Here is a 16,578-nt window from a genome sequence, read left to right as displayed (position 1 = left end):
CCATACGGATGAAGCAAAGCTGAAATGTAATAGAAACAAATTATTATTACAATGATTAAAAAACACTTAAAAAGAGAAATTCTAAGAGAATAATTACATGCGGCTGCTGCAGGTATATGCAGGTCTGGCTGAAAATCTCTGTATTCAACATTAGGTCTACCGTATGTACTATAATTGAAAGTCTCCGAATCCCGGTATTCAACATAAGGTCTTCCATGAAAACCCATATGATTGTTCCCTGCAGTGCTTGGCCAATAATGAGTGCCCAAAACAGGGTTTCTGTATGCTTCGATGGCACCATAAGTTGAATTGGAACCAACATTAACTCTAGAAAAACAAGAAGCTTCACCATTGGAATAACGTCCACTAGGAGAGGGCAATCTTGCAACACGTGAAATTTGAGTGCTTGGATATCCTCCACACAATGGATTTATATTGAGCCGAGGTCCATTCATATGACAATTTGTATTGACCTGAAAGCATGTACTTAGGAATCAACATAGTTGCCACAAGACAGAAATAACCAAGATGGGTAAGTTTCAATGTTGTAAATTCTGCAATGTAGAACTGCAATATCCCAACTATTTGACAATAGCTTTTTATTAAATAGCTATTGCAAAACAATAGCAATTTGTTAAAATTCTATATTGATATTGCGTTGTATCGTCGCTACTGCAGCTATTTAACAACACTGAAAAGTTTGCAAGTTAATAGAAAGTTGTAATATAGGTTGATCTGACTAACTTGACTTGGCATCCTATAGTCGGTTTGAGAGATGGGAGAATGAGCTCTCCACTGGTGAATGCCACTTCCTGAGCAAGAGTGCCACAATGTCAGAGTTATCAAAGATAATTATACGATAAAACAGACTGCAAGATCGAAAAGCAACTGCAAGTAGATAAAAACCTGTCAAACTTTGTTCATTTTGCAATGCAGGTCCGGAAGAAGACTGAGAAGAACCTCTAAGAGATGATGTCAATGGGTTGTTATAAGATAGAGGTAGGATATCTTGCTTCATCTGATTCAAATATTTTTGAGATGCGTCTCGGTCGAGCTCAATAAACAGAACCTTGAAATACAAATTAAGATTTAGTACTGCCATTCATGATTGATAATTTGATAGCCACATCAACAAAAAGCAGAGTAAGTCACTAAATATACCTGATCAAAATACTCATCTGAACGAGGCAAATCCTTGCTTTTAGGTAATACATAATTACCTATCATGCTATTCAAAGCATCAACTGGAACTTCTTTGCCCATTTCTTTAAATCTTTTCTCAGACCGTCTTTTGAGCTCTTCGGGCTTCGGAAACACCACAACAGCAGTCTAGAATGAACAAAAAGTTATATTACAAAATCTGTACTAAAATCATCTTCCAAGCTCCAACAAACAAATAGATAAATAACAACCTTTTGATAATGCATGAATGGCTCAAGCTTACGCTTGCGCGCATTTTTGTACACATTTGTTTGATCGATTATATAATTCCGAGGTATGTTAGCCGCCCTGGACAGAATTACATTGAACATTGCACTTGCCCTGTCCATCAAACGATCAAACCTTTCACCGTAGTTGTTTTTCCGCAACAGTCCAGGAACCTAAACAACAATGGGTTAAGCAAAAACTGAAGATAGAAAAATGATACCAAAAAATTATCGAGAGCTAAACTAACCTTCATCTGTTCAAGAATTAAGTTTGTGCCAAGCAAAACATAACGCTTCTCCGGGTGATCTTTCACCCATTTTTCAGCCCAAGTAGTCTTGCCTGAAGCCGGTAATCCAACTAGCATCATTATTTCACATTCCTTTGGATCCGAAAACGGAGGTCCCATAACTGCATTTCCATCCGCAACCGCCAAGGCCCAAGGTTTGAACCCTTCATGAGGAACAAGTCCTTGCTCAACACTGAATTGCATCTGAACCACAACATTTTTCAACAGAACATGCGGAAAAAGTGCCCACTCCCAAGGCGAAACATTTGGAAAAGAAGAATCAGCTCCAAGACCAAGTGAACCGATATCAAATTGAAATGCAGTACCCAACCATTTACCATTCTTGGAGAAACCAATAGAAGCAAATGGTTTACTCTCAAGATCCATGCAACAGACTATTGTATCACCAACGCCAAACTTATCACCGAAATTCATAAACTTTCCGGCATTGGAGAACTTTCCGGTGCCACCAAAACCAAAGCTATATTTTGTCTCACCAAGAGTCCCAACAGCATCATTACCTCTAGAAACACCAAGACGACAAAGGTGCCGCTGGTCAGGAGGAGTGTCATCCGTATCAACATGTTGAGCAGAAACAACAACGCAGCCAAAACAATATCTACCATTTGTAATTCCAACATTAGCCCTAGCACCAGACCAACTGTAACCAAACCCTTCCTCATGAAGGCCATATCCAACAAGTCCATTGCATTCAATACTGAAATCTAACAAAATCAATCATGAAATATGATAGATTAGCGTTGCATTCAATATTGAAATCTAACCAGTAACCACACCAATGAAGAAACACCATAAATAACCATACAACTTCAATAAAGAAATTAAATTAATGTAAAATAAAGAGAGGGTTTTAAGTTTTCATGAAGTGAGTGAGAGTGAAAAAGGTATAGAAAAATGAATACCTAAGTCACTATCAGCGGAATTGAGAATAATGTTGGATGAAGGAAGCAGCTCCAACGAAACTTGTTTTGCTTTCTTCTGATGAGTTTTTCCTTCCACTCCCTCGCATGGGAGATGGCGTTTGGTAGAAGTCATCATCGAACAAAGATAGAGAAGCGACACACCCGATATCTTTTGATGTTACTAATAATTTAAAAACTATAGTACTGTGTAATAGAAATGATTGATTCTTAATATTATTTATAATTAAAAAGTATAATATTGAATCTTAATAAAAGAGCATTATTTATTTTACTATAAAAGATTTATTACATATGACTTTTTTTTTTATATTTATTCTACTATAAAAGATGATTTAATTTATATTTTTATACAAATTTCTTATAGTTATAGAAAATAACTTTTGATATTATTAATAATTTAGAAACTATAGTATTGTAATGGAGATTATAGATTCTTAATAAAATAAAACTTTTATATTTGTTTTACTAAAGAGATGGTTTTTTATAGTAATTTGTATATATTTATAGAAGATAACTTTTAATATTACTAATATCATAAAAATTATAGTATTGGAAGGGAGATTATAGAATCTTAATAAATGAAAACTTTTATATTTTTATATTACTATAAAAATTATTTTTATTGTAATTTCTTATATTTTTGGAAGATAACTTTTGATATTGTTAATTATTTAAAAGCTATAGTATTGTAATGGAGATTATAGAATCTTAATAAAGATAAATGTTTAAATTTTATTTTACTCTAAAAGATGATTTTTTTTATTATTATTAATAATTTAAAAACTATAGTATTGTAACAGAGATTATAGAGTTTTAATAACAGATAATTTTTTATATTTATTTTACCATAAAAGATGACTTTTCTTTTGTAGTTTCTTATATTTATATAAGATAATTTTTTATATTATTAATAATTTAAAAACTATAGTATTGTAATAGATATTAAAGAATTTTAATAAAAGATAACTTTTCCATATTTATTTTGCTGTAAAATATGATGATTTTATAGTAATTTCTTATATTTATAGAAGATGATTTTTTTATAGTAATTTCTTATATTTTTAGAAGATAACTTTGCATATTAATAATAATTTTAAAACTACAGTATTGAAATGGAGATTATAGATTTTTAATAACAGATCATTTTTCATATTTATTTTACTATAAAAGATGATTTTTTTAAAGTAACTTTATATATATATATATATATATATATATATATATATATATATATATATATATATATATATATATATATATATATATATATATATATATATATATATATATATATATATATATATATATATATATATATATATATATTTTACTATAAAAGATGATTTCCTTTCATAGTAATTTCTTATATTTATATAGGATAAATTTTGATAATATTTATAATTTTAAAAAAATAATATTTTAGCAGAAATTATATAATCTTAATAAAATATAACATTTTATATTTATTTTACTATTCAAGATGATATTTTATCATACTTTCTTATTTTTATTTTACATTAATAGTCATTTATTAAAATTAATAAAAGGTAATTTCATTCAATAATTTTGTATTAGATATTTAGTAAAAATTAACTTTCTACTTTATAGAGTAATTTTTTATAATTATTTAGTAAAATTTTAGTATTGACTAAATTTGGCTAAAACGTAGCTCTGACCGGTTGTTGTTGAAGATGTCACAACATCATTGCTGCTGTCATGACATTTGGTATATGATGGTGATGATTCTGATGATGAAAATGTACTGGGAGAAAATGAAGAAGAATTGCATGCTATTGTAGATGTTGTTTGACCGTAGTGTTTTGTGTATCTGTTGTTTGTGGTTTCGTTTTTTTGTTAGTTACTTGCCTTTGTCATATTATGGCTAAAAAGGGGAGTAATATATGTGTGTGTACTAACCACTAACCACTAACCACTGACTGACTGCTGCTATTGAGAGGGAGAATTTTCTATTGAGGGGGAGAATTTTCCGATTCTCTGAAGTGTTGCTTAGGAGTTGTTGAGGGGGAGTACTTGCTCTGTGGTGATTTATTGAGTAGTTGCCACTAACTGTTATTCTAATTTTACTCATGCTGCTGATATCTATGATGATGAGTTTTTGCTGACATCCCTCTGATGTGTGTGTTTGATTTATTTTCAAACCTTAAGTGTGGTGTTTTAGTGCAAAAATGTTTTTGTTTGTTTTAGCCAAAATCTACCAAAGGAGGAATTGTTATTTCTTTGAAATTATGATTGACATGAATTTTGGTAAAACTAGCTTGGCAGCAACATATTGAAAAAGATGTTATCAACTTGCAGAATCAACATGTCGAATGCGATGTCCTAACCAGAAGTATAGGACATCTGGTCTGTCAGCGATGTCCTAACCAAAAGTATATGACATATGTCTATCAGCAAGATGTCCTATCCAAAGTATATGGCATCTAGTTAATCAGCGAGATGTCCTAACCAGAAGTATAGGAAACCCGGTCTGTCACAGTTTACATTTGGATGCAGTTGTTTATTTACAGATTATTGAATATTTTATGAATATTAATAAATCCTATGTGGCATCCAAGACTGATGAATCAGAGACTTTTGGTTCGGTTTGGTTCTGAATAAATTGAAACGGTTCTGTTCAAATTGAGTGTGTAAGAACAAGATTGGTTCTTTATTTGACCTGGAGTTTAGATGATACTTTTACATGTTATCTTAAAGAACAACTGTATACACTAACAGTTTCTTTCTAGTGTGTGGCTTTTTCCTTACACGTTCAGACTCTGGTAAGAAGGCGTGTGACGTCATCAGGTTCTGAACTCAACACTCTGAAAGAATACTAGTGTTGTGTTACAATGGAAGTCAAGATTCTGAAATGCTACTTCTGCAACGGTTCTAAGGAACACTAATACAAGAGCTTCTAATCGTGACTTTACAAGGAAGCTTTGGAGGCCTTCTAAAGCTTTGCTTCTCTGTCCATGTTCTGAAGATGCTTAAGACCAGGTTTTGCTAAACAAGTTTTGAAGATCTGAAGACATCGCTTCTGAAGACCAAGTGTTGAAGACTCTGAAGACAAGGTTCTATTGAACATGTTCTGAAGACTCAAAGACTTAGGTTCTGAAGACTCAAGTTATGATCATCTACAACATGCTTCAATCAACATACAATCAGAAGCCTCTAAAAACTAAGAAGATCAATGACGGCTTGCGTGTGATGTTGAGCATAAAATTACTAATAGAAACTGTGACCTCTACTCTTATAGGGTGGCGTAAGGACAATTCAATATGTACTTGTTATCTACCAGTCTCACCATGACCGTTGGAGAATTTATAGTTGTACTTTACATTTTCTATTCTACCCTCCAACGGATCTATCCTTCTCTATAAAGGAAGCCATTGGACGAATTTGAAATCAACGAATCAATTCTACAAAACTACACCAAAGTGCTGCACAAACTTTGATAGAGCAATTCTTTGTATAATTTTGTATTTTTAGCAAGGAGCTTTTGTTTGTATCTTGCTTATCAACACTTTTGTGTTGCTGTACTTAAACATTGTGTAATATGCGTATTAGAAGCATCTTTGTAATACACGCTTGTAATCAACTTGGTTAACTAAATTCTTTGGGGGACTAAGTGTTAGTCATAAGCCTCAAGAAAACTGTGGCTGCGGTCATATTGGTTTCACGGCAAGGATCTGGTGAACTTGTTGGGGTTGTCAGCAAGGTTGATCATTAGCTTATTGTGGTTGTTTCCTTGAGAGACTAGTGTTAGTTAGGAGTCTCAAGAAGATAGTGGTTGCGGTCATTGTGGTTGTCTGTAATCAATTTGGCTATAGTGGATTAAGTCCTTATTAAGAAGGCAAAATCACCTTGACGGGTGGACTGAAGTAACTTCGTTAACAATGAATCACTTGTTAACCTCATGTTTTGAGTTGCGAAAAGATTATATTTACTGCAACCCAATTCAAACCCTCATTTTTTGTCTTTCTCGCACTTTCAGAATGAACTTTAACTATTGTTTGACTCAGTTCGATTTTCTCATAAAACTATACCACGAACAACCCAAGTCCCATTAGGCCAGTTAAATTGGTAGTAGTTGTGCATGAACATCATGTGTAGGGTTGCAGATTGTTCCTCTTAAAAAGATGAATTCAAGCCACTAGACTACTTGATAAAAATTACGTACATAATTCTTTTATTTTTTTTATTTATTATTTAACTTAATAAAGTATTGCTTTAAATCAACCAAAAATTATTCTAGTAATTTATTTAATAATTTTAGTAATTTCATATATTTATTTCATTTTATTGGTTATTTAATTAAAACTAACTTTCTCTCACTAATTTCTTATATAGATTTAAAACTAAACTTATCCCACTAATCTTTTATATTCATTTAAACTTAAGATAGTCCACTAATTTTTTTATATTTATTTAAAACTATTGTTCATAGTTATTGCTCATCTTCTTCGATGTTTTGATTTCTAGTTTTGATGTTCTCTTCCCTAAAAGAAGTTAAGCGGCTGAGAGCTTCTAGTTCCTGAAACCTTTTCCTAGATTTGCTCAAACTTTTTGTGTGAACAAAGGACTTTAATCCCTCTCAACAACAAAACAGACCAAAAATCCTCTTTGCTATTGCTAATGCTAATGGTATGGGCACATCCATTTGTTCTGATGTTACATCCACAATACCGATGATGGTTTGTTCTTTCGGCCACCATGTTAGAGTGTTTGTTGACATGGATGTCAATATAAAGTTACATTGTTGGTGGTGCACTTCACTATCTTTAACGCGACTATTACCATTCACATAACTCATTTAATTCCGTATTCAAACTTAAATCCTATACATGTCTCTGCAGCTATAAACTATGAACTGAGTTAGACTAACAGGTGCGGTTTGTATAAAGTTGGACAGTGCATTAGACTAAGAGACATTAATTAGTGTTACAAGCATAATATTATAGTAGGAAAGGAACCAAGAGATGCACACGATAAGAGTTTCTTGGCTTTTGGGAAACGAAAAGGAAGTCTTTCATATCAGCTTAATGAAATCTGTGAATTTCCCTATTATTTACATGTTATTGTTTCATGCTTGCAATAACAACCAACACCTTTTTCCCCTTAACCAAGAGACAAACACAACAAAAGAAAATGTTCACAGTATAAACTATATTCACAAAATATCCCAAAGAACCATAGAAATTTGCAATTATTCTTTTATCAACTTTACATCAGTAAACCAGAAGCTGAAACTTGAGAGAGTAATCAACTAATATAGTCAAGGCCTAGTGACAAATTATATACTTTTGGACTTTTTGTTTTCCATTCATCTGTACAATTAGTTGATTATTAAAAAGATATGTCCAAAACTTAATTACAAGTTTTAGCTAGCAATGAAGCCTTGTTCTTGTTCCACTTACCAATAACATGGTCTGATCAATTTCATTGGTTGTATTTTGGATACTGAGAAGCATATATCCCTGATTACTGCATGTTATTAGGTAATCCACCATGTCGAGGTCTTAAAGTCGGTTCGCCATACGGATGAAGCAAAGCTGAAATGTAATAGAAACAAATTAATATTACAATGATTAAAAAAAACTTAAAAAGAGAAATTCTAAGAGAATATTTACATGCGGCTGCTGCAGGTATATGCAGGTCTGGCTGAAATCTGTATTCAACATTAGGTCTACCGTATGTACTATAGTTGAAAGTCTCTAACTCCCGGTATTCAACATAAGGTCTTCCATGAAAACCCATATGATTGTTCCCTGCAGTGCTTGGCCTATAATGAGTGCCCAAAACAGGGTTTCTGTATGCTTCGATGGCACCATAAGTTGAATTGGAACCAACATTAACTCTAGAAAAACAAGATGCTTCACCATTGGAATAGTGTCCACTAGGAGAGGGCAATCTTGCAACACGTGAAATTTGAGTGCTTGGATATCCTCCACACAATGGATTTATATTGAGCCGAGGTTCATTCATATGACAATGTGTATTGACCTGAAAGCATGTACTTAGGAATCAACATTTGTGGGGTTCATTCATATGACAATGTGTATTGACCTGAAAGCATGTACTTAGGAATCAACATAGTTGCCACAAGACAGAAATAACCAAGATGGGTAAGTTTCAATGTTGTAAATTCTGCAATGTAGAACTGCAATATCCCAACTATTTGACAATAGCTTTTTATTAAATAGCTATTGCAAAACAATAGCAATTTGTTAAAATTCTATATTGATATTGCGTTGTATTGTCGCTACTGCAGCTATTTAACAACACTGAAAAGTTTGCAAGTTAATAGAAAGTTGTAATATAGGTTGATCTGACTAACTTGACTTGGCATCCTATAGTCGGTTTGAGAGATGGGAGAATGAGCTCTCCACTGGGGAATGCCACTTCCTGAGCAAGAGTGCCACAATGTCAGAGTTATCAAAGATAATTATACGATAAAACAGACTGCAAGATCGAAAAGCAACTGCAAGTAGATAAAAACCTGTCGAACTTTGCTGATTTTGTAATGCAGGTCCGGAAGAAGACTGAGAAGAACCTCTAAGCGATAATGCCAATGGGTTGTTATATGATGGAGATATGATATCTTGCTTCATCTGATCCAAATATTTTTGAGATGTGTCTCGGTCTAGCTCAATAAACAGAACCTTGAAATACAAATTAAGATTTAGTACTGCCATTCATGATTGATAATTTGATAGCCACATCAACAAAAAGCAGAGTAAGTCACTAAATATACCTGATCAAAATACTCATCTGAATGAGGCAAATCCTTGCTTTTAGGTAATACATAATTAGCTGCCATGGACATAAAAAATATTACAGAACAAGCATAAGAATATGTTAAGAAAATTGATAAATTAAACACCACCAGATAACAAGTAAAGTTAACATAATACCTATCATGCTATTCAAAGCATCAACTGGAACTTCTTTGCCCATTTCTTTAAATCTATTTTCAGACCGTCTCTTGAGCTCTTCTGGTTTCGGGAACACTACAACAGCAGTCTGGAATGAAAAAAAAGTTATATTACAAAATCTGTACAGAAATGATCTTCCAAGCTCCAACAAACAAATACCTTTTGAAAATGCGTGAATGGATCGAGCTTACGCTTGCGTGCATTTTTTACACATTTGTTTGATCGATTATATAATTGCGAGGTATGTTAGCCGCCCTGGACAGAATTACATTGAACATTGCACTTGCCCTGTCCATCAAACGATCAAACCTTTCACTGTAGTTGTTTTTCCGCAACAGTCCAGGAACCTAAACAACAATGGATTAAGCAAAAATTGAAGATAGGAAAATGATAACCAAAAAATGATTGAGAGCTAAATTAACCTTCATTTGTTCAAGAATTAAGTTCGTGCCAAGCAAAACATAACGCTTCTCCGGGTGATCTTTCACCCATTTTTCTGCCCATGTAGTCTTGCCTGAAGCCGCTAATCCCACTAGCATCATTATTTCACATTCCTTTGGATCCGAAAACAAAGGTCCCGTAACCGCATTTCCATCCGCAACCGCCAAGGCCCAAGGTCTGAACCCTTCTTGAGGAATAAGCCCCTGTTCAACACTGAACTACATCTGAACCACAACATTTTTCAACATAACATGTGGAAAAAGTGCCCACTCCCAAGGCGAAACCTTTGGAAAAGAAGAATCTGCTCCAAGACCAAGTGAACCGACATCAAATTGAAATGCAGTACCCAACCATTTACCATTCTTAGAGAAACCAATAGTAGCTAGTGGTTTACTCTCAAGATCTATGCAACATACTATAGTATCACCAACGCCAAACTTATCACCGAAATTCATAAACTTCCCGCCATTGGAGAACTTTCCGGTGCCACCAAAACCAAAGCTGTGTTTGGTCTCACCAAGAGTTCCAACAGCATCATCCCCTCTTGAAACACCAAGACGACATATGTGCCGCTGATTAGGGGTAGTATCATCCGTATCAACATGTTGAGCAGAAACAACAACACAGCCATAACAATATCTACCACTTGTTATTCCAACAGTAGCTCTAGCACCAGACCAACAGTAACCAAAGCCTTCCTCATTAAGGCCATATCCAACAAGTCCATCGCATTCAATGTTAAAATCTAACAAAATCAACCATGAAACATGATAGATTAACATACAAACCATCATTGCTTCAATAGTGAAATTTAGCAACATCAATCATTCAAGAAACACAATAAACATGCAACTTAAATAAAGAATTTAAATGAACGTAAATTAAACAACAAAGTAAGTTAAAGGGAGGATTATGAATTTTGATGAAGTGAGTGAGACTGAAAAAGATGAATACCTAAGTCACAATCAGCAGAATTGAGAACAACACGCGATGATGAAGAAATCGGTTTCAACGCATTATCTTTTGCTTTCTTCTGATGAGTTGATGCTTTGTCTTCTTCGCATGAGAAATGGCGTTTGGTAGGAGCCATTGTGTAATGAGATACAGAAGCAGCAAATGGAAGAATTGAAACCTGTCAGTAGAATTGAGTTAGTTAAAATAAGTTTCAGTAGAGTAAAGAAAACGGAAATTTAAGGAAAAATTTTATTATTTTATTTTTTCTAAATTTTTTTTTTTAATAAGCAAGAGATATATTAAACCACGAGAACCCAAGTTCTCAAAAACGGATACAAGAAGCACGGAATGAGTACCGGCCAAAGAAGATTATGCTCCAATTGAGCCTTACGATAGGTAACAAATGGGATCCCTACTAAATTCGTAAAAATTACAATTGGTGTGCATAATATTCCCAACAAAAGACCACCTCCAAACCAAAGCTTTTATACCCCAAACAATGTCCGAGATATTCCAAGTGTCGCTTCTAAACACTATCCCGTTTCTAATAGACCAAATGTACCAAACCACCGCTAACCAAAAAATGCCCTCCTTTCCTTTTCTAACCCTAGCTTTCCTTCCGAAATTGAACCACCGCATAAAGCTCTCCTTAATACCCGTCGCTTTAAAATTTTCGAAACCAATCCATTCGGCTATATCTCTCCAAGGGTAACTTTCTTAGGAGCCTTAAAGAAAGAAAGATAATAAATTGCAAGGCTACTAAGAACCGCCTTAACAAGGGTGATTCTTCCTCCAAAACTAAGGAACCTTCCTTTCCAACTCTCCATTCTCCTTCTAATTTTCTTCAACAAAGGCTCCCAAGTGTTAATCTTTCTTGGATTGCTACCGATAGGTAGGCCAAGGAACGAGAACTCCTTTTCTTCCCTCCTACAACCAAGGAAGTTGGTGGCTATCTCCAAGAAATTTTCTCTAATATTAATCCCAATTAGCTTACTCTTGTGGAAGTTTATACCCAAACCCGAAATCATCTCAAAGGCTCTTCAAACCAATTTGATAGCCCACAAATGAGCCCAACTACCATCGCCAATCAATAAGGTGTCGTCCGCAAATTGGAGGACATCTACGAAACACCTTCTCTTGAAAGAACACCCCGCAAAATCTCCATTATCCACCGCTCTATTCACTAGCCCTTTCAAACCTTCCGCCACTATGACAAAGAGAAAAGGGGAGATTGGGTCGCCTTGCCTAAATCCCTTCTCCACCTTAAACTCCTTAGTTGGGCTACCATTCACCAACACCGACATATGGCTCGTGAAGACGATAGCTTTCATCCATTTTATCCACCTTTCACCAAACCCCATTCTAATCAACATAGATCGAAGGAACTCCCAATTAACCTTGTCATAGGCTTTCTCAAAATCAACTTTAAAAATAAGCACTTCCTTCTTAGACTTAGTTGCATAGTCCACTAACTCGTTTGCAACTAAAACCCCGTCTAACAATTGTCTTCCCGGAGCAAAGGCACTTTGACTATTGGATATGACTTTCCCTATAACCTTCTTGATTCTACTTGCCAAAGCTTTTGATATGATTTTATGAATGCTCCCCACCAAGCATATTGGCCTATAATCGTCTAAAACTAAGGGATTGTTAGTTTTAGGAATCAAAGCCAAGAAGGATGAAGTTATGGACTTAGAAAGAGAGTTCCACGAGTAGAAGTCTCTAAAACAAGAAAAAACATCCGGCTTGACGAACTCCCAACACTTCTTGTAGAATAGAATCGAGTACCCATCCGGACCCGGACTTTTGTCTCCATCACAACTCCACACCGCCTCCTTTATTTCACTTTCCTCGAAAGGAGAATCTAGAAAAACTTTGTCCTCGAGACTGATCTTGTTGAATATGTCACCCTCCAAGACCGGTCTAATAGCCTCACTTTCCTTGAATTTCGACTCAAAATGAACAAAAACCTTCTCCTTTACTTCCTCCACCTTGCTTAGAATTCCCCTCCCCGTCGTAATATGCCCAAGATAATTGCGCCTCCTTCCGCTCCTCAAAACCGAGTGGAAAAATTTACTATTATCATCGCCGTCGTTCAACCACTTTAATCTCGCCTTTTGGATTAACATGTTTTCCCTAATCTTAAGGTTAGTCCAAAACTTCCTATTAGCCCTCCTTCTATCCCTTCTATCCACTTCCTCATCCGAGAGATGGTTGTCCAAATCATTAATCCCCTTCACACCCTCCTCCAACTCTAAGTTAATTTTACCGAACACATTCAAATTCCACCATCTCAATTTTGTCTTGAGAAGTCTCAACTTCTCTTTCAACATAAAATCTCCTCGACCTTGAACGCCCATATCCTTCCATTCCTTCTCTACGAAACCTAAAAATTCTTTGTGATTAAACCATTCATTTATGAACTTAAAAGGTTTCGGACCCCAATCCATTTTATCCGCCACTAGCCAAATGGGACAATGGTCGGAAATATCTCTATCACCTATATGTTGCCCAACAATACCCCACCAGTTAACTAAATTGCTGGAAATTAAGAAGCGGTTAATCCTACTTTTCGCCCTTCCATCACTACTAAACCAACTAAAACTCTTACCTTTGCACGGAACATCTTCCAAGGCTACATCAGAGATGAACTCAGCGAACTCATCCCACTCCCCCTGATTTCCCAACGCCGACCTACCTCTCCTTTCCCCTCCATTTTTAACTGAATTGAAGTCTCCGCCGATTAACCATTCTCCATCATTAAATCGCTCTTTAACATCTAACAAATTTTTCCAGAGAACTCGTTTAGAAGATAGACCACAGGGAGAATACACATGACAGATATAAAGAGTACACCCTTTCGACTCAAACTCTTTCAACTCCACTATAATTCCCAGAAAACCAACTCCTCTAAAGCTACCAATCACGTTAACTCTCGATGTTTTCCACAAAATAATCAAACCCCCAGACATACCTTGTGAGTCAGACACAGAAAAATCGATGCCTTCCTTTCTCCAGAAACTCTTCGCCGTCGCGACCGAACAGTTTCTCAATTTTGATTCCTGTATCATAAAAATATCTGCCTTCCCTGAAGTTATAATCTGATGAATCCTTCTCCTCTTAACTAGGCTGCATCCCCCCCTTATATTGAATGACCCTATAATCATTGAGAAACAAACTTTTGCTCCTTCACTCCTTCGTTAACAGAACCGCTTCTCTCTTCTGATTGAATTGAGGTACTCTGCTTGTTGACTGTTACCCCCAAATTGTTGATACGCTGTGTTAGCATCCCTCCCCCTGTTCCCTGCTGAATGAGCTCAGATATCCTTTTGTTACACCTTTTGATGTCTGAATCTTCTGAGATTTCCCCAAAAACACTTTCAGTACTGTTGATTGAGGTTAGAGGAAATTGAGAAATGGGATCCGACGCTAGAGGCATAAGCACAGTATTCAGCCCACCTGGAATTATTTTGTTTTTGGGCTTCACTTTACAAACAGAATTCGGCCCAGTTAGACTACAAACTTTTTTAAAACGAGTTTTTTTCCTGCCATAAATTCTTGCCACGCGTCCACTTGATGTCCCCAAAAGATTGGGCCCCCCTTGACCACCTGAATCTGCTACACGCGTTTCCTCAGATTTTGAGTTTCCCCCACCTTCCTCAAAAGTACTACCTTCCATACCTCTTTCCCTGTTGTTCTCTCTGTTTTTTTCTGAACAACTCCAAATCCTTTGCATGTTTCGCAGCTCTGTCAAACGATTTGTGAGGCTCTATGTAATCTTTTTGCCTCGAATGGATCGTCCCCTGATTGGCCTCTCTGATTAATCCTACCTCCTTGTCTACCTCTGAGGCCGCTTTTGCACAACATATTTTTGAGTTAGAACCAAAGGATAAAGCATCATCTGAGAGAAAAAGATCTTCATCCTCCTTCGATCCTCCGCCATACCCTAATCCCAAATCCTCCGAGCTTGAATCTTCCGATTGGATTTTTTTCGAAGCCGATGTTTAAGCGCATAGGACCCCAAGAGTCTTCTCTAAGAACCAGACGAAAAGCCACACCGTCGATGTCCACCGATATATATCCAGGAAAAACGAAGGACTCATCTTTTACCCTCATCATGACCCTGGCTATATCCATACATGTTTTGCTTGTCGTGTTTTCATCAATGCAGATAAAAGAGCCTAAAGAATTCGCCAACGCGACGAAAAAATCCGAGTTCCATGCATGACAAGGTACACCGTATATTCAGAACCAAACCACCCTTTCTGGATCTACGCCTGTCTCCTCCCATGGTCGAACCTCTTTGAACCACTGTTTCCACCACGTTTGTCCCTCGCCGATTAACTCCCTGATGAAGCCCGTCTCCGTCTCTTCGAGCAAACATAAGTTGGACCCCAAGGGTGAAACCTTGATCGAAAAAACTCCTTCTACCTCAAAATGAGTTTGAATATTATATGCCGAGCCTGGATTGAGTACCACCCCCACGTAAGCCTTTCTAAGTCTTTCCTTATCCTCCACCTTTGACACAAAATTCAGAACCGGCGTCGGAAGCGAGGTCGGCACCTCAACCCCTTCAGAAACTACCTTCACCTTTCCAACAGCTTCTGCAAAACTCCACCCTTTACGATAACCCTGGTTGTTGTTTCTACTCTCTGACACCTTCTCAGGCTCACTAGACTCCTTTGCCCTTACACCCGACTCCTCCGCTACCTTACCCCTCGCCATACTATTTCCTCGGTTCGAAATAGACCTCTCGAACCTAGGGACATTAGCATGTATCTTCTTGCCGTCGATAATAATGTTGTCCAACCTAACCCCCAACAGTCTTGCCTCCTCCACACCAACAAAGCGGGCGAAACCAAACCTTTTCCCCAGATTGTTCCTTCTAGGTGGTATCACCACCTCCACCACATCGCCATGGCAACCGAAAAGATCAAAAACACCTTTGGCATTAATTCTGTTTGGGATATCGGAGAAGAAGATAGTAACAAGAACTTCAGACTCTCTAATCTTCCTTCCTCCGTTGAAAGGGAAGCAATCCCACCTTTGATTAACTGCCCTAAAAATCTTTCTCTGCGCTAGCTTCCAATCCATGACTCGAACCTTCGCGAAAAACCAATACCCTCAACACCACCGATGAAACAGTATAGAAAAACTCAAGAGAGAAGGGAGAGGGAAGAAGTGTCTTTCTCTCTCATTGAATGTGTTTCTGTTTTATTAAACAAAATGAAGATTTTATTTTTTCTAAATATTAAAATTTTATTTTAGTAATTTTACTTTTTTATTTATTATTTTAGTAATTATTATTATTAGGAAAAACTATTTATGCCATTATTTAAGATAATATTTTCCTCAAAATATGAAAATTTTATTTTAATAATTCTACTTTTTTATTTATTATTTTAGTAATAATTATTATTAGGAAAAAATATTATGCCCATTATTTAAGGTAATATTTACTTTTGCTTTATCTTATTTTAATATTTATTTATTATTAACCAGAATCACTATTGTCAAAATAACTATTTCCATAATTTAAAATTAACATTTATTTATAATTAACATATTAGATTTTAAAATAAATTTGTAA

At 35.7% G+C, this 16,578-nt stretch overlaps 2 protein-coding genes and 1 pseudogene across 2 annotated transcripts; all 3 read right to left on the bottom strand.

Moving 5' to 3' along the window:
• Positions 1 to 487: 487 nt before the first annotated feature.
• On the bottom strand, positions 488 to 2,770 carry LOC131622760 (uncharacterized). The gene is made up of 7 exons (XM_058893802.1): positions 2,638 to 2,770; positions 1,676 to 2,439; positions 1,413 to 1,601; positions 1,162 to 1,329; positions 907 to 1,069; positions 745 to 812; positions 488 to 610 (listed from the first exon to the last, which is right to left on the bottom strand). The coding sequence occupies exons 1-7, from the start codon at positions 2,768 to 2,770 to the stop codon at positions 488 to 490; spliced, it is 1,608 nt and encodes a 535-aa protein (XP_058749785.1).
• A 5,369-nt stretch (positions 2,771 to 8,139) lies between these two features.
• Positions 8,140 to 12,016, bottom strand: LOC131622759 (uncharacterized; annotated as a pseudogene).
• A 3,217-nt stretch (positions 12,017 to 15,233) lies between these two features.
• On the bottom strand, positions 15,234 to 16,082 carry LOC131622758 (uncharacterized). The gene has a single exon (XM_058893800.1). The coding sequence runs from the start codon at positions 16,080 to 16,082 to the stop codon at positions 15,234 to 15,236; it is 849 nt and encodes a 282-aa protein (XP_058749783.1).
• Between the last annotated feature and the right edge of the window lie 496 nt (positions 16,083 to 16,578).

The sequence above is a fragment of the Vicia villosa genome, unplaced genomic scaffold (genome assembly GCF_029867415.1).
Source record: "Vicia villosa cultivar HV-30 ecotype Madison, WI unplaced genomic scaffold, Vvil1.0 ctg.000044F_1_1, whole genome shotgun sequence".
Taxonomy (NCBI): domain Eukaryota; kingdom Viridiplantae; phylum Streptophyta; class Magnoliopsida; order Fabales; family Fabaceae; genus Vicia; species Vicia villosa.
This window is presented reverse-complemented; position numbering and strand designations above follow the sequence as displayed.

Bases quoted from the DNA above. Each gene is read 5' to 3' on its own strand.
- LOC131622760 (XM_058893802.1), bottom strand. From the start codon at position 2,770: ATGACTTCTACCAAACGCCATCTCCCATGCGAGGGAGTGGAAGGAAAA. The intron at 2,440-2,637 runs GTATTCATTTTT...TGATTTTGTTAG, and splicing joins TTCCGCTGATAGTGACTTAG to ATTTCAGTATTGAATGCAAT. The intron at 1,330-1,412 runs GTTGTTATTTAT...TGTTCATTCTAG, and splicing joins CATTCATGCATTATCAAAAG to ACTGCTGTTGTGGTGTTTCC.
- LOC131622758 (XM_058893800.1), bottom strand. From the start codon at position 16,082: ATGGATTGGAAGCTAGCGCAGAGAAAGATTTTTAGGGCAGTTAATCAA.